At 59.3% G+C, this 17,163-nt stretch overlaps 1 protein-coding gene across 1 annotated transcript in view; it reads right to left on the bottom strand.

Moving 5' to 3' along the window:
* Positions 1 to 17,163, bottom strand: part of LRP1 (LDL receptor related protein 1) — a gene marked incomplete at both ends in the record, with an annotated part of 71,778 nt that overhangs the window by 41,378 nt on the left and 13,237 nt on the right. The window contains 10 exons of the mRNA XM_084255676.1: positions 595 to 817; positions 1,695 to 1,875; positions 2,963 to 3,199; positions 4,405 to 4,548; positions 4,966 to 5,155; positions 6,142 to 6,364; positions 6,457 to 6,619; positions 14,463 to 14,726; positions 14,842 to 14,970; positions 16,783 to 16,902. Of these exons, the coding sequence (XP_084111802.1) occupies positions 595 to 817; positions 1,695 to 1,875; positions 2,963 to 3,199; positions 4,405 to 4,548; positions 4,966 to 5,155; positions 6,142 to 6,364; positions 6,457 to 6,619; positions 14,463 to 14,726; positions 14,842 to 14,970; positions 16,783 to 16,902 (1,874 nt within the window). The remainder of the gene's footprint in view (positions 1 to 594; positions 818 to 1,694; positions 1,876 to 2,962; positions 3,200 to 4,404; positions 4,549 to 4,965; positions 5,156 to 6,141; positions 6,365 to 6,456; positions 6,620 to 14,462; positions 14,727 to 14,841; positions 14,971 to 16,782; positions 16,903 to 17,163) is intronic.

Below are 17,163 nucleotides of genomic sequence, written 5' to 3'. Positions count from 1 at the left end.
GAATCCACCCCTGCATGTTGTCATCCAGCAAACATCCACCAGCACCTATTAAGGGCCCAGCTGTGACGGGACTAAGAAAGGAGAGAGACCGGCCCCAGACTTCAAGCTGCCCGTTAGAGCAAGGAGGGTCTGCAGACAACACTGAGAGGACGTGGTCCCTGAGCAGTGTGCCCTGTGTGAGTGTGCATGCACGCAGCGCCCCTATACACGCCTAGGGCAGCGCCTCCATGCGCTGGGGGGCTCTGTGCTTCCCCAGTTGTCTGCATGCCCAGGTGTGGGTGCCCCCTCCTTCATGGTATGTAGACCCTTGATGATATGGCCCTGATATATCATGGCCTCATTTGTGGCCTCATTTCTCCCCCGTTGCCTGCACTCACGCAGGGGTGCACGTGACGCGCCCTCAGGTCCGCACGCCGATAACGGGCAGTACACACGTAGCGGTGATCGCAAACAGCAGGATGCATGGACAGATGCCCACGCCCGTAACCACACGGGTAATGCACAAGCACCCACACCTGGACACACGCAGCCGGTCTACAAGCAAGTGAGGCCTGGCGGCACACAGCAACCACTCACAGGCACTCGCCTGCCCACCTTGCGGTCTGTGCCGTTGAGCAGGATGGTCTCAATGCGGTCGTAGAAGGCGTCCACCCAGTACAGGCGCCCTGCTGGGATGTCCAGGCTCAGCCCGTTGGGCCAAAGCACTGTCTTGGAGGTGACAAACACGTCTCGGTGTGAGCCGTCCATCCAGGCCCTGTCCAGCCGCCCTCGCCGACTGTCCTTGGGGTCCTCCTCCCAGTCTGTCCAGTACATCCACCTGTGGGCAGCGACTGGTCAGCACCACAGGGGCCACCCGTGCCGTCAGCAGCCTCCCTGGGCTCCCAAGCCAGGCACAGGCCTGGCCCCTCACAGGGGTTCCCCTTCCTTGCCCATCCCAGGATCAGCACTTCAGCCAGATGTCACCTGCTCAGCAGTGATGTGTCAAGTGCCCACCTTGAGCTGGGCACAGTCCTAGCACCCAGGACCCCAGTGGGACAGAGGCAGGCCAGGACCCCGCTCTTGCAGAGTATACATCCCCCCGGGGAGACACGTGGAAATGAGTCAACCGCATCACCCTGGCAAGTGACAGAAGCCAGGAAGCAAGTGAAGCAGGGGGCTTGGTGGGGAGTGGCTGGGCAGCGGGTGGGATGCTTCTGGAAAGGCGGGTGGGAGGGCCTCTTTGAGGAGGGGGCATTTGAGTTGAGATCTGGATGCTCCAAGGAGCTGGATCTGCAAATATTTGTGTGGTCCAGCAGAGGAACCCCAAGAACACAAGGCCCACGGCAAAAAGAGCTGGGGTGTTTGTGTAGCAGACAGGGCAGGGAGACAGGACTTCCGGTGCAATAAGTGAGGAGCAGATGAGGACAAAAGAGCTGCAGGAGGACTCAAGGACCCCGGGTCTGACAAGGAACAAGGGTCTCACTCAAGGGCCAGGGAGCCAGGGGAGGGCTCTGCAGCGGGAGTGACAGCCGGGTTTCCACGTATGTGTTTAGGAGCCACTCCCACCATGCCGAAGGCAGGGACAGCTTCTCCCCTTTCGGCCTCCTGCCTCAGTATCCCTCCTAGACCCCACCCTCCTGTCCACTCCCTGCCTCACCCCCAGGGCTGAAATGTGGGGTCCCTGGTCCTCCCAGTCAGGCCCAGAGAGGACTCACCCATTGAGTGGATCCACCACAATGGCCCTGGGGTGCGTCATTTTGCCCTCGATTAAGGTCTTGCGGGTCTGGGCCGCTTTCTCCAGCCTGGCCACGCTGATGGTCTTCTTGGGCCCATCGTCCGTCCAGTACAGATTATCCCCCATCCAGTCCACGGCCACACCCTCCACGTTGTGGATGCCTGCGGGGAGAAGGAACCGTAGGGGAGCCTGAAGGACACGCAGAGAGCCCGGCGCAGGCCCCTGGGGTACAGGGTCACTCCAGCGGCTTTCCTGGGGGCGGGGGCAGGAGACGGGGGAGGGGCGGCTGCAGGAGCTGCTGGGAGATCACCACGTTGCTCCACAGGTGCTGGGCCCACAAGGACGGCAGTGACCACTGTGCATCGGCCGGGGCCGGACAGGACAGCCGAGGCCACACGCACGTGGCTCTGGGGACAAGTGTGACGCTACTGCCCCGGCCGAAAACCCTGAACTAACAAATTGAATAAATTAGGAAGTGATTTTTCACTGAGCCAAAGCCTTCATCTCAAGTGTCCTTTAAATAGCAGTTCCCCTGCTACAGGGAACCCCAATCTTTTCCTGATGAGGAGTAACTTTTGATTTCCCTAAAGTCTTATGATTGCTGACTACTGAGGTTCACTGAGCCACAGTGGGGGCGGGGGACGGGGCAGAGTGGGGCCCGCGCCAGGCAGATTGATGGGCTTGAGAGTCTCACCCTGGGGGCCCCAGAGCACGCTGGGGAATTCCCAGCGCCCAGCAGGGCAGCAGAGCCCAGGGGCTCAGGGGCCTGCACACAGATGGAGATTCAGAAGCTAATCTCTGCTGCGCTGCCGGAGCGGTTCAGAGGGAAACACCGGATTCACGTCATCAGCCCGTTTTCTTGGGACACGTTAGCTGAGCGCCTCGTGGAGGCTGTGGGTCCCGGCCGCACACACCCGTGTGCACTCACGCGTGCACCTGCTCTGGTCAGCGCGGCTCAGGGCTCGGAGCCAGAGGCAGAGGGACCCTGCAGTTTCCTGGGGGCTGGCAGGCACAGCGTCGGCTGCCTAGCCGAGCCCATCCGGCGTCCTGCCAGCCAAGGAGGGGTCACACAGGGGTCAACCCGTCTGTCCCCCTCATCTCCATGCCGACCAGCCCAGCCAGCTGGTCTGTGAGGGCCCGCCATGCTGAGAGGGCGCGGAGGAGATGCCCAGACCCCGCGGTGCCCCGTCCCCGGTGGCCGCATCTCTGGGGGTGCCGTTCTCACGCCTCCCGCTCGGGGGCCCTTACCGTCCTTCAGGATGGTCTCCCGCTCGCTGCCATCAATCTTCTGGCGGCCGATGAGGTAGCTGGTGGTGTCAGCGAAGTAGATGAAGCCAGTCTCGGCATGGAAATCCAGGGCCCGGGGGTTCATGAGATTCTCGATGGGGATCATGTGCTCGTCCGGGACCTTGGCCCCCATGTCCATGCCCCGGATGATGCCCGGCCGGCCCTTGCCATACACGAGGAACAGCTCGTGCTCCGGCTCTAGGGCAGGCACAGCAGAGATGGTGAGACACGCGTGAGCATGCACAAGCATGCACACATGTACACACATGCATGCACATACCACACACGCGCACGCACACACCCACACCAGCACCAGCACCGCCCAGAGCGGGCCACGGCCGGGGGCAACGACGTCCTGGCTGTACTGGGTCAGGGGTGCGGGGGTGGCAGGGAATCCGGGTCAGGGCAGACACAGAAACACGTGAGGCCCGGGGACAAGGCTCTGGGGGTTCCACCTACACACGCCAGAAGTAGGAGTGGGGCAGGAAAGGCAAGTAGCCTGTTTTCCGTTAAGTGTCCCCTACTTAGCCGTGAAACACGGGGCCCACGAGGAGCATCTCCCTATGTGGGAACGTGGTCACGACCACCTTTCAGCACTTCTGCCGCCACCACACTACTCCAGCCACGTTATTTCTTGCTTACACACAGCAACAGCTTCCTGCCACGTCCCTGCCGCCCACCCTCCGCCCAGCAGCCCGCACGGCCACTCTGCAAAGGTGAATCAGATCACATCGCTTCTCTGCTCAACAGTCACCAGGAACTTCTCACCCCCGTGAGAATAAACCAGCTTCTGCTCGCTCCCCTCCCCCACGCCCACCGCTCAGCCCCCTGCTGTTCTTCACCCGCCAGGCGCCTGCTGGCCTCAGAGCCTTGCAGTGCTGATAACCTGGCGAGAAAGGCCCCCCTTCAGGTAGTCACGGGGTCGCTGCCTCATCTCACCAGAGCTTGGCTCAGGTTCCAGCTCTGCAGAGAGGCCTTCCCTGACCGCTTCACCCAACTGGGGCCCTCACTGCAGTCGCTGTCTCTTCTCCACTTCACTCTCTCCCTCACGCCACCACCTGAATGTGTTGCTGGGGTGCCTGCCTCCCCTGCCAGCGGATAAGCTCCGTGAGGCCGGAGACGATGATCTGTCTCGTCTGGGGCCGTGGGCGTGTCTTCAGGACAGTGCCGGACGCCCAGTGGGCGCTCCCTAGACACCCGAAGGCTCCTGTGTGTCTGGGCAGGGCAGCGGGGAAGCCCCGTTCCCAGACGTGGGTTCACACCTGGACCTGCCTCTGCCTCTCACTTGCAGGGAACCATGGAGCAAGGCCCTCATCTCCATACCTCAGACAGAAGTGGGGGGCCGGGGGAGGCAGATAAAAACGTGCCCCTCCCACCCCGGCCGGCACGCACGCTGCACTTACTCTTGCACGACTTCCCATCGCTGCCCAGGCTGAAGCCGGAGCGGCAGCGGCAGGTCCGCGCCTTGTGGCTGTTGGCCAGCAGGCAGATGTCGGAGCAGCCGCCCGGCTTCCCGTACTGGTCATTCTCGCAGGCATGGCTCCGCACTGGGGGAACGGGAGGAGCCGGTCAGGACCCCCAGGGGCCCCAGCCTTGAGGCGTCTTCCTGAGCCTGCCCACACTCCCTCCTGCTGTGGCCTCTAGGCCTCTTGTCCCAGCGGAAGATTCAGGAGCCACGGGATGGGGGCCCTTGTCCTGGCACAAACTGCCCCCAGACCGTCCCAGGGGCTTCAGGCTTCCGTGCCCAGGAGCTCTCACTGCACACCCGTCAAGTAGCTGGGAGGGGGGCAATTTATGTCCCTAGCAGAATAGGGGCTCCACAGGGGTGAGACCAGAGGCTGAGGGCCGGGAGGGGGTGGCTAGCAGGGGAAACTGAGGCTGGCAGGTAGCGTGGCGGGATGGCTAGGAGTAGCAGTTATGAAACAAGGACCATGGCTCCCTGCGGGAGGGCCGGGTGAGCTCACCTCGGGGCTGCCGCCGCTGGTGGTAGATGTGGAGGGCGCCGCCCTTGTCCACACGGGTGACCACCTGGTAGTCGGTGCTGTTGAAGCGGTTCACGCGGATCACGCTGGTCTTCTGCTGGGCGTTGGCGTTGTCCGAGTTGGTGGCGTAGAGGTAATTCTCAAACACCGTCAGGCCGTAGAGATGCTCAATCTGAGGTGGGCAGACGGGGACGGTCAGCAGGAGAGAAGGGCCGCGTCCTCCTGCTCCCGGGCAGCACCGCAGCCTCTCATCCAAATGCATCAGCCACATTCCCCAACACGCCCCGCGCTGGTCGCCCTTGCCTGAGCCTGTCTCCTCTGGCCGGACTACGCTGCTCTCGAGACCTTTGCTGGTGCAAATCCCATGCATCCTTCACAGAGCATCTTTTCGAAGAGTTTCTGCTATCTTCTAATCAGAGACATCTCCCCCTCCACACTTGGCCTCTCTGGCCATTATCCCTCTGGTCATCTGTGGTGTACCCCTCCTGTTCTGCTTAAGCCCCCGGAGGAGAGAGACCACCCCCCTCACAGATCTAGGCACATGGTAGCTGAGGGAATGATTTGGGACTGAACTGGAGTCAGGCCCTAAACTCTGTCCACAGAAACCCTTATCGGTCTAACTCCAGCCCGAGCTTTGGGAAGGTCAAGAGGACACGCTGGTCCCAAGCCAGCCCTATAACAGCCCCCACCACCCACACAACTTATCTAAGGTAGCCAGCTACCCCAGTTTGCTAAGGCTAAAGGGCTTGACGGTTTATGGGACTTGCCAGGCCAGCACTGGGACAGTCTTGAGCAAACAGGAATGGATGGTCGCCCTAATTAGCCCTGAATGGGGTGCCATGTCTGAGCTGGCATGGCCAGCTATTTCCCAGTTGTATCACCTCAGGCAAGTCACTTAAACTTCTTTTAATCCTGCTTCTTTTCATGCGCGCAAAGGGAACTAAACCACGTGTCTGTTCATCTCCCAGTGGCTATTGTCAGGATCAAATAAGAAAAGGTACGTAAGAGCTGTCTCTAGGATGACCTTCCCGTCAGAGCGGAAGCCATGTCCTGTCCTTCCCCCAAGTGCTCGTGCCCAGCAGCAGGGAGGGCAGCTGCGCCCCCACATTCCCCCTACTGGGAGCCCCAGGGGTGACCCCTGCAGAGACACCCCCTCACCAGGATGCCTTGGATGATGGTCTGCCGGCCCTTGCCCTCGTAGTCCACCACCTCGATGTAGTCCAGGTAGGCGTCTGCCCAGTACACGAGGCGGCTGACTAGGTCCAGGGTGATGCCGTGAGGAAACACAATCTTGCTGTCCACCAGCTTGGTGCGGTTCTGCCCGTCCATGTCACAGCGCTCCACCTTGGGGATCTGCCCGTAGTCCGTGAAGAACACCTTCCTGGGAGTGGAGGCGTGTTAAACAGGACCGGATGCTGGGCACCCTCCCTTCCACCGCCCCCTCCAGGGCCGAACCCCGCCTCCTCCTCTCACCCCATCGCGGGGTCCAGCGCGATGCCCTTGGGGTTGTAGAGCTCCAGGTCCAGCAAAGTGACGCACGTGTCCCCATTTCGGTTGCAGACAAAGATCCGGTCGTCGATGTCATCCACAAAGTAGAAGTTGCCTGTCAGCCAGTCGATGGCCATCTGCTCCACATCTGGAGAGCAAGAAGAAAAGCGTGTTGAGGGGAGATCCCCCATGGGCAGGGCCTCACTGCTGTGCAGGATCATAGCGGGAGGCCCATGGCTCTCCTGGGGAGCCCTCCTTCTCCGCACCGGCCAGGCCACCCCCAGGGGAGTTTCTGGCAGTGCTGCATATTTCCTCGTGTTCCTCGCCACCTTTCCACCCATCCGGTCTCTCCAAAGAGAACTCTGAGTGTCGCCCCACAATCCCCTCCCCGTGCCGAGCTCAGGGGGCACACAGCAGGTGTTGGGTGAGCATGGACTGGACAGCTGACTGACTGGCCCCCAACTCTAGGCCCTCTTTGATCCCTTTGGGTACCAAAAGGCAGTGAGGACAGGCTCACCAGCTCATTCCAGCATTAAAATCCCCACTTTCACTTGAAATAAGGACAGCCACGCCAACCAAAATGTCTCAAATCTTTGCTTTTGGCTGAACTTTCATCAGCTTTAAACGGTAAGTTGCCTCAGAAGTGCTGACTCGGAGCTATGCATGTGGCATGACTTGAAAATGGAAAAGCCGGGCACTCATCAATAAACCCGACCTTAGAGAAAGTAATTTCAAAATATGGCGCCCAGAGAGCTGGAAGAGGGAAGGTCATGGTAACAAAGTGACATGGGCCAAACTTCCTCTATTCACCCCCCTTCTCCTGTTGTTTCCCTGTTGCGATTGCTCAATTTCCTCATGCCCAAGGGAGGGTGGAGAGAGTGGGGAATAAGAGATAGGGCTGGCAGAGGGAGCACAGAGAACTTGGAAGGTAAACTGAGGCACGGCTCAGAAAGGAGTGGGGAGGATGGAGGTCAGGCGCCCGCTCTGTCTAGGACACAGGTCTGCAGGATGGGGGAGGTCTAGGGCCCAGGACATCTAGGGACATGGGCCCCTGCTGGCCTCTGGGCCCCTCTGCTCTAGGACCCACTGGCACTCGCCCGCCCTCTGCCCCCTCCAACTACTACCACGGAGGTCCCTTGAGGACCGAAAAACTTCTAAGACAATGACTCTCTGAGACCCTTGCCTTGCACTTCACCTCCAGCAATTTCTCCAACAGGTAAAGACTCTGGGGAACCCGTCTTTGGCTGACACCCCCCTATCCACACCCAGCTGTAGGGGCTGTCGTGCCTCCACACAGCTACAGGTACAAGGGCGGGTGCCCGGGCCCTCCCTCATCTTCTCTCCTCCCGCCCGGGACTCAGGGGCTCTGCCCTAACAGCTGCTGGGGTGGGACGGGGGACGAGGGAACAGGGACGTGGCTCCCAAGAACTTGGCCAGGCCTGACACTGACTCACAGTCACAGGACTTGCTGAGGAGGGCGGGAAGGGGCCGATCGGAGGCTTTCATCAGACCAGCCTCCCCAGGTGCCCCTCAGGCCCCAGCCCGAGATGACGGGAGAGCGGTCACAGGGATGAGGTGCCCCCGTCAGTGCTGATACACACCAAGCCTGGCCTCTGCCTAGCTCTGGACCCCAGTGCGCGGCTTGAGGGCCCAGTGCCAGGGGGACGCCATCAAACTGCCCCAGACGCCAGCACCACGGAAAGAACAGTTCCGTGAACGCTGCTGGCCCCTCCGGAGGAAGCCCGGCCACAGGGGGCCTGGTGCGGCCCACGGGGGACCCGGCAGAGCGGCGAGGGGCAAGCAGGGGCTGTGCCCTTCACTTGGTGGGCGCGGCGGGACCTGGGGGTGCTGGTGTGTAGATGAACCTCGCCACGCAAAGCTGTTTTCCCAGCACCAGCTGGTGCAGCTGTGTCCTTGCTCTGTTTCCTGAGGATTCCCTGAGTCACTGCCCAGCTCCAGGGCTGGCACCACCCTGCCCCTGCCCCTCCCCCGCACCCTCCACCCTGTGGGTAGAGGAGGAAACCTGGGTCTCTGATGCCCCATCCCGAGGCAAACCCACTGTCACCCCCAGTCTCAGGTCACCGCCACCCTGAGCCTCCCCACCGCCTGGTTCCGTCCCAGTTCCGGGAAGGAAGCAGCGGGACTGTCGCTGCTCCGGAGCTTTGCCCTTGGCTGGCTGCCCCTTCCACCTCCCAGAGGCCAGGCAAGGCCCCTCTCCGCAGGCCAGTGAGGAGCTGGCAAGAGCTGGCGTCCCCAACCCGGCCAGGCCTCCCCTTTGGTATTTTTGCAGCTGGAGATGATTACTTGCAAGCAAAAATCCTTTGTTATTCCACCCCCTCCGCCACATTATTTTCCTCTCTCCTAAAGTCCAGATTCTTCCGCCCGCCCCACCACACACACTCACACATACATTTGGCCGCTCCGAGCCCTCCCAGGCCAGGGGAGAGCGGTGGGCTCAGGCCGGGAGGGGGCACCTTCCCTCCTGGGGTCCACCACAGGCAGCGCAGGTCACTCCCTCTGTGAGTGGAATGGGGGCGGGGGCTGGGGGGGAAGTGGAGTCCTGGCTTCTGTCCAGAGGACCTTCTGGCTCCACATAGCCAGAGAGGCTGAACCCCTAGCCTCTCTCAGGGCTGACACACCCTACAGCACCCACCAGAGGGGCTCTGGTCCAAGGCCCCAAATTCTGAGGACAGGAGGATCTCAGACAAAGCCAAGGAGAGGGCTACCACGTTGCAGGAGCTCGCTGGCCTGGGGCAAGGACTTTGGGCTCCAGCACAGCGAAGGCGGCTAGGAAGCTAGCGGGGAGAGGGATGAGACGCAGGGCAGACCACAATGTGCCCGTGATGTTGCAAAGGACTTTCAGTTCCAGGCCCCAGAATAGACTTGGGGTGTGTAGTGCTGTGCCCTCCCGGCACCCTGCCCCAATGCTCAGCACCCTGAACTCCCCACAACTCCAGTTTCTCTCAACTTCTCCATCACTGACATGGTTCGAGAGGCATTTTCCTAAATAGAGGTTGCTTTTACAAAACAGCCTTCACCCCATTCCTAAGAAGACCCCAGCTTTAGCTGCAGGATTCATCACTCTCTCCTAAATAAATCCAGGGAAGAAAGGGGGCCTTGACGGGCCGGGGAAATATCCACAAGCCAAAGAGAGTAGGACAGAGAGTCAGGTCCCTGGCTGAGGCGGGGGATCCACCACCAGACCCCAGGAGCACCCTGCATTGTGGCTTCGTTCCAGTGCTCCCCATCACACGGCTCTGCCCGGGCCTGCCTCGCCCCAGATGCTGACGCGTTGGGATTGGGCTTAAATCCTGGTTCTGTCACCTTCCAACTGCGGGGCTCATTCTCTGAGTCTCGGTTTGCTCATCTGTGAAACGGGGTGGTGGCTTAACACTCCACCAGTGGGAAGTGGCACTGGTATCACATCCTCCCTCATCTCAACACTCCCCTCCCCCACCAAGCTGCCACGTGTGCCTCCAGCCAGAGCCCTGGGACTCAAACCTACTATTCTTCAAGACTCAGCTCAGACCCCAGAGGAAGGGGTCTCCATTATAGGCTCCCCCAGTCCCGCCGTTCCTTTTATCACAGCCGGGTTACCTGAGGGCAGGGCTCTGACACTGACCCTTGTCCCCAGCACCTGACACACACGCTGATTGATTTAACAAATATTTGTTGCATCTCGAGTCCCTCGCTCTGTTGTCGGGGAGCTAGGCCACCGCTCTCCTGTCCTCCTGTTGGGATCCGCCCCCTCTCTGTCTTCCGGATGTCCTAAGACAGCGGAGAAGAGGCCTGTCTGGTAACCCCCCCCTGCAGTGTCCTGGGGATGCTGAGGGCTGGGCGGGAGAGCAGGCCAGGGGCGATGACCCGGGGTCTGGGGCCTGTGCAGGTGGGAGGAGCTGTCAGGTAGGCTGGGGAAGCTTTGCCAAAGGGCACGTCCTCGTGGGAGCACTTCCTGCGCGGCCGACTTCAGCTTCTCCTGTTCCACCCGCAAGTCTGGGGCTCAGCCGCATTGCATCACTCTGTCCCCTGGGTCCCCTTCCTGCCTTGAGCACACTTCCAGTCTGGGGCTTGTGCCCTCGCCCTCCCCCAGCCTGACCCCGGCCCACAGAGGCCTTCGGTCCTGGGTCCTGGACGTGAGTCACCCCCACGCTGCGGCTCCGATTCAGAATCAGAACCAGGGTCCTCCCGTGATTGAGAAATCCTTGCTGGGCCCTACAGCACATCCCTCTTGCTTAAGCTACTTCCTTTGGCTTGAAAAGTGGGAAGGGGGGGGGTTGTCGGGAGCAGCCTGGGTGGAGAGGCAACTTCAAGGAGACAGCGGGGGAGGAGAGGACAGGGCTGGAGCTGTGCCGGGAACGGAGAGAGGCTGCTCAGTGATCAGGAAACTCGGAACAGGAATGGGAAGCAAAAGCATAAGCAAAAAGCGGGCGAGGGGCCCAAGGTCAGAGTGGGGTGGCTAGAGCTCCCCAATCTTCTGACACCTAATGGGTGAGAATAAGCCAAGATAGGGGGTGACTGGCTTTCATATCTAGTCTGGAGGCATTCCATGCATGGGGTGGGAAGTGAGGGCCTGGGGGTGTCCAATTCAGAGGGAGGGCAGCTCCTGTTGCAGCTGGGAAGCCAGTTTCCCCCAGACTCAAAGGGGCAGCTCTCTGCCCCTTCTCGGCCTCCCTTCTAGACAAATCACTGCCCCATTTCCTGTTGTGATTTTAAACACACACACACACACACACACACACACACACACACACACACACACACGAGGGAGGGGAAAGTGAAGCCGGCCAGCTGGACTTGGGGACACATTTCGCAACCTTGCTGCCTGCAGCCTGGGAGGCCTTTTGTAGGCCTCCCACCGACCTCACCCCCAAGCAGTGTGGTGCAGGACAGAAACCCAAGGACCCCTGAAGGCCCCTCCAGAGCACACCTCATCCACAGTCTGAAACTAGGTGACTGGAGATCCTGTTTCCTTCAGAGCCTTGATTTGCAACCTCTGACGCTCCGCTCGCCATACAGGCCCCAGTCCTGCCGTCTGTCCGCAGAGGAGCTCGGCCTCAGCGCACGGGGCAGCTGCCAGCTCTGCCCGGGGGGGCCCACAGGCTCTGGATGGCTCTGCCGTCCTCTGAGAGGGTGGTCAGAGACGGGGGTAGGGAGGACGGGCCAGCCTGACTTGGCTCTCACGGGCTCCTCTAGGTCTTAGTTTCCAGAACTGGAGTCTTTTGGGCTTCCCTTTCAAAACGCCTGCCCCGTTTGGGCAGAGCCCGCATGATTATCCACTTACTGTTTCTTTAACTCACTTTTTTTGTGCATCCTAAATAATCAATGAAACCAATAGATGAGATAGGCTAGTTAAAGGCGTTTCCTAATGAGGATTAAACAAAAACATAAGGACAACAATAAAAACTGCGCATCCTCAGATGACCTAAAAACAAGGCACCCCCTGTGGGCGAGGCAGTGTTAAAACCAAGGGGTCACCTCAGACCTCTCGAAGGGTCTTCCGGTCGTCAGCCTCCTTTTCTCCAGTAGTAGACTCAGAGTCTCAGAGACCTTCCCATCCCGCTGGACAGAGGCCGAGGGCAGGGGCCTGGGGGTTACAGCGCAAGAGGGAGGGGAAGGGAAGAGGATCGAGTCCCCAAGACCCACCCCAATCCAGGTCGATGAAACGTCCGGGCTGGGGGAAGATGAGTCAGAGGCAGCTCAGTGAGGGAGGAGGGTGTGCACGCCTGAGTGCACGAACACATGCACGCCCTTCTGAAAGGTGGGGACGTGGGTCCGTGGGTCTACTCCTACCCTCCGGTAGCAACAGGGAAAGGAGCGGGGACAACACAGCAAGAGGCAGGAGCTGAGCCTGCTCTCCCCGAGCGGCACTGACCGCAGCAGGGCCTCGGGGTGACCCTCAGACAGCCCTCAGGAGCGAGGCGGGTCTGGGTCACACATGACCCAGAGACACACTCGCTTTCTGGCCTCCTTCCTTCTTTCTATTCTGCTTCTGTTTCCAAGGACTTCTCTGGAGGAGGCCCTTCTCACCACACCAGCAGGTGGGCTGCTCTCAGCCTTTCTGCCAGGCCTCTGAGCTTCTCTCTGCCTCTAATTGTCAGACTTCTCTTCCCTTGTAGGGCCTGGCCCCAGGGGTCCATGGAGGTCAAAGTCACAGACAGGGATGAGCTGATTGCAGGGAGGGCTACCCCGGAGGGTTGAGAGAAAGCAGGAGAAAGCAGCAAGCTTCCTTCTCCATCCCCTTGGGGAGCTAATTATAGACCAGCAGCCCACTCCACAGGTGAGTCCTGGGAGCAGACACCCCACACACCAGGGCAGGCCACTCAGCTGCTCCTGGGAAGGAGAGAGACACTTCCGACATCCTCAGCTCAGGGCCCATAATTAGTTTGTGGGATGAGAGCAAAACAACCATCTTCAGGGTGACAGCCAGACATTCAGGCGGCATGGGGGGCAGCATGGGGGCAGGGCCAGGCAGAAGGGACAGAGGCCCGGGCAGGAGGAACCAGCTTTCATCCCGTTAGCATTTCCCCTAGAATCTTGATCAGTTCCTGCCTCCTGGACTCTGCCCCAGAGGGGCCCAGAGCTCTAGCAGACTGGGAAGTAAGACTCTTATTTGCCAAGGGAGGGGTACCCGCCTGAGGTTATTTCCTGCTTCTCCTGGGGAAAAAGGCAAGAGAGAGGCCAGGCCAGAGCAAAACCAAGAAGGTTCCCATCAAGGCAGCCCATAGTCTGGCCCTGAGGCAGGGTCGGGGAGGGAACTGCCAGAGCTGTTTACCCAGACAGGCCTGTTAGGCCTGGCTGTCTCACGGGGCCTTGCCCCAACCCCACCTTATGTACATTGAGATTCCCTGAGCTGTTCACCCCTCAAGAGCTCGGCCCACCAGGTGTGGCAGCCCCCTGCCCAGTGCTCCAAGAAGACACAGGTCGGATGACAGGTGAGTCTTGTCACCAAGTCTCCAAGTCTCACCTGTGGACCACTATGATGAGGCTCTCAGAGGAGCCCTGCGCCCCCGAGAACGAAGCCGTGTGTGCTCCTGGGACCCCTGCCTTCTGTGGGGACCCCTATAGGGGACCCAAGGAAGGACCTTAAAGGTCTGGTAGATAGGCCCAAAGTTACCAGCAGCCTCTCCCGTGAGCCTCTATTTACGTCTGGCTTGGCTTTCACTTCAATTTATCTGATTTGACAAACTCAAACCCATTATGCAGATTACGAAACCAAAGTAAAAACAAGGAATTTTACTTCGGTTTACTCAAGGTCACAGATCCAGTTACTCTCCCTGGGGGTCAGATCAGCCACAGGCCAGGTCTTCCCCCTCAGCCCCCTGATGCCTTTCCTGGAAATGTGAAGATGCCAGATGTTTGGTTTGTTTTATGTAACAGCATCTGAGAAGAGCCGGATTGCTCCAGTCGGGGAATCTGCTCTGGCCCCAACCCCGGGAGCACCCCTTCTTCCACCTCTGAGACGGCAGAGTTCGGCCGAGGGAGGGAGCCACATGGGAACAGCGGGACAGCTTCAAACACTCACATGACCCTGCGCTTGGGAAATGGAGACAGACCCAGCCGGGCCCTGGCTCCTCTGCCGCGGCGACAATTTAGCCAGGCTCCACCAGACCGCGGGCCCATTTTTCTCCTGCCCAGGCTCACGCAACAAGGGAAAGCCCCTCTCTGGTCTAATCAACACTGCCCTCTCGGAGAAGGGACAGTACCTAGTCTCTAGAGATCGTCCACTCACTGCCCCCTCAGCCCTCCATTCTCCCGGGAGGAGGCTTCCTGGGCACTGCAGGAATCAGGGGTCACCCAGAGATTAGCGTGGAGAAGGGTAGGAGAACAGCGGTGTCTCTGCCCCTGCCCCTGGCATCCTGTGCCCACCCCCTGCCCTGGCCAGCCCTCAGCCCTGGCCTTCATGTTTAGATGCCTGCCCGGACAGACTCATCCTGCCTAAGACCCCCGCTTGCCCATCGCCCCTGCCCTCAGGCAGGGAGCAGGTGACTCACGGTGCAGGCTGAGGGAGATGTTGATGGTGTGCTCGTCCACGAAGCCCTTCAGGCCCGGCATGCGGGCGCACTTGAGCTGCGTCTGGGCCGCGCTGTCCCCGACGTGCACCCAGCACACGGTCTCGTTGGCGTAGCTGAAGTCCATGGCTGTGGTCTGCCGTGTGCTGGTGGGCGTGATGGTCGACACCTGGGCGCCGCTCAGGTACGTAGCCAGGATGTTCTGGGAGTTGGCGATGAGCAGCACCGGGGGGCGGTCCACCGGTTCTGCGGATGGAGGAGAGGCGGGTCAACGCGGCCAGGGCCCCAGGCCCTCCTGGGCCGCTCCCGGCAGGGAACAACACCGAGGGAGCCCAGCGTCGGCCACCGTGACCCCACCCACCGTTCTTGGCCTTGCAGGAGCGGTTGTCTGGCTGAAGCAAATAGCCCTCCACACAGCCACACAAGAAGGAGCCGTCTGTGTTGGTGCAGAGCTGGCTGCAGGTGCCGTAGATGGAACATTCATCAAAGTCTGCCAGGAAAAGGACAAGAGCAAGGTCATTTCCAAAGGACAAGGTCAGGGAAGTGGGCTGACCCTACAGCTACTTCAGAGGACAATGTAACAAAATCTAGAACAGTAAGAAATGTGCAACAATGACGTAACCCAATACGAACAATAAAATATATTAAAATAAAAAGAAAGAAATGTGCAAACTTTATCATCCAGCAAGTCTTAGGCTGTACCCTAGAAAAATAACCTGCATCTGTGCATGGCCTCGGTTCGGTCAGAAAGATTCTCTGAGTTCCTGGACGGTTACTGTTCTAGGCTCTGGGGACATGTGAGCAAATACAGTTGATTCAAACTGCTGCCCTTAAGAAAATTAGGTTGTTAATAAATGATATGTTGTCACTACAATAATAAATGAAACAAAATGGTAAATGATATTTTAGAGGTGCTAGTGCAATGAAAAATGACTGGGAAGGGGCCTCCCTGGTGGTGCAAGGGGTTAAGACGCAACCTATGAAGCTGTCCGCAGCCACTGCAGCACGAGTTCGATCCCTGGCTGGCCAGGGAGCTACCCACATGGCGCAGCAGACCTCTCCTGTCTTCCCGCTGCTCCCCTCAGCAGTGGATTTCAGTGGCTCTGCCTGTTCTGCTCCCCACTCTGTCTCTGTGAATCCTCTTACCCTCATCCCCCTGCATCTCTGGCCTGTACCCCAGCTCTTGTATGCATCAATAAATAAATCTTTAAAAAAAAATAACTGGGGGGCCTCCCCAGTGGCGCAGTGGTTGAGCGCTGGGTTGCGAAGCTGCCCGCAGCCTCTGCGGCGCCGGTTCGATGCCCAGCTGCTCCCTGGCCACTGGAGGAGGGTCCCACATGGCGCGCAGACCTCTCCTGCCGCCCGCTGCTCCCCTCAGCAGTGTCCTTCGGTCCTTCTGCCTGCTCTGCTCCCCGCTCTGGCTCTGGTGAATTCTCTCACCCTCCCGCGCTTCTGACTGTACCCAGTGCTTGTATAAATAAATAAATAAATCTTAAAAAAAAAAAAAGAATGTTATTAAAAAAAAACTGGGAAAAAATTCCACAGAGGAAGGGGATAGAGAGCGCTGGCCAGGGGGTGGTGGGAGCATGGAGGGGGTGATTTTGGAGTAGCCAGGAGGGCCTCCCTGAGGAGGTGGCGCTTGTGCCGAGACCCAAGGAGGGTACATTTAAAACAGAAAAGTTTGCATTGTTTGCAACAGAGAGGAACTGGGAACATGTTACTCATCAATAGGGAGATGGCCAAGTAAACTGTGGTAATAGTCACACATCACAGTGGTTTTTTTGAAAGAACGAGGTAGATGTCTCCATCTACATGGAAGAATCTCCAGAACATACTGAGTGGAAACACTGAAAAAAGATATGCACAGTATGTTATTTATGTAAACAAGAGCACGCACAAAGTGACGCTACTTCCAGTCGTGTTTCGGTGCAGGCACATACACGAGGGGTGGGAAGGCCTTGAAGGAAACAGCAGCCCGAGCAGAGCTGACCTCCAGAGAGGAACAAGGGGCCCAGACTGAAGGGGACCTGTCAGAGGGGTCCCTGGGCTTATGTGTAATGCTTTCATTTTTTTTTAATAAGAAACTCCCAGAAGGCGTGTAACTGTAAGATCAAACTTTAAGTCTGGCAAGCAAGTGGTTATGGTCACAGGCATGGCCTGGGGCTGTAAAGTGAGTCACAGGCTTTCTCTCCGGTGCTCTGCTCTCTCTGGCATTTTGCTTTCCCCTCCCAGCCACGCCCGCGGCCCTGCCCCAGGTGCCCCCACCCAGGCCCTGACGCACTAGTTGGCCCAGCACACGCACCTTTACACGTCTTGCCGTCTGCCTGCAGTTGGAAGCTGTTGCTGCAGTAGCAGGTGGGCCCGCTGAGTGTGGGGACACAGTGGTGCTGGCAGCCCAGCTGGGAGCAGTTGCTTCGGAGCTCTGTGTGGGGGCAGGCAACACTCAGGCCCTAGACCTGCAGCGCCCCCAGATTGCAAACCCCCCCAGACTGCAAGCCCCTCCAGACTGCAAGCTCCTTCAGCTCCCCTAGGCCCTCCAAAATCCACCTCCAAGGCCTCAGTGTCAGATGGAAGGGCCTTAGGAAGCAAGTGAGGGGCATAGGACGGGCACAAGAACCCACATCTCCCTGCTCTGGTGGCTCCAGAACCCCTCTGCCCCCTGGGGAGGGGCTCTGGTAGTCTG

Source organism: Talpa europaea (genome assembly GCF_964194135.1).
Source record: "Talpa europaea genome assembly, chromosome: 15".
Classification (NCBI taxonomy): Eukaryota; Metazoa; Chordata; class Mammalia; order Eulipotyphla; family Talpidae; genus Talpa; species Talpa europaea.
This window is presented reverse-complemented; position numbering and strand designations above follow the sequence as displayed.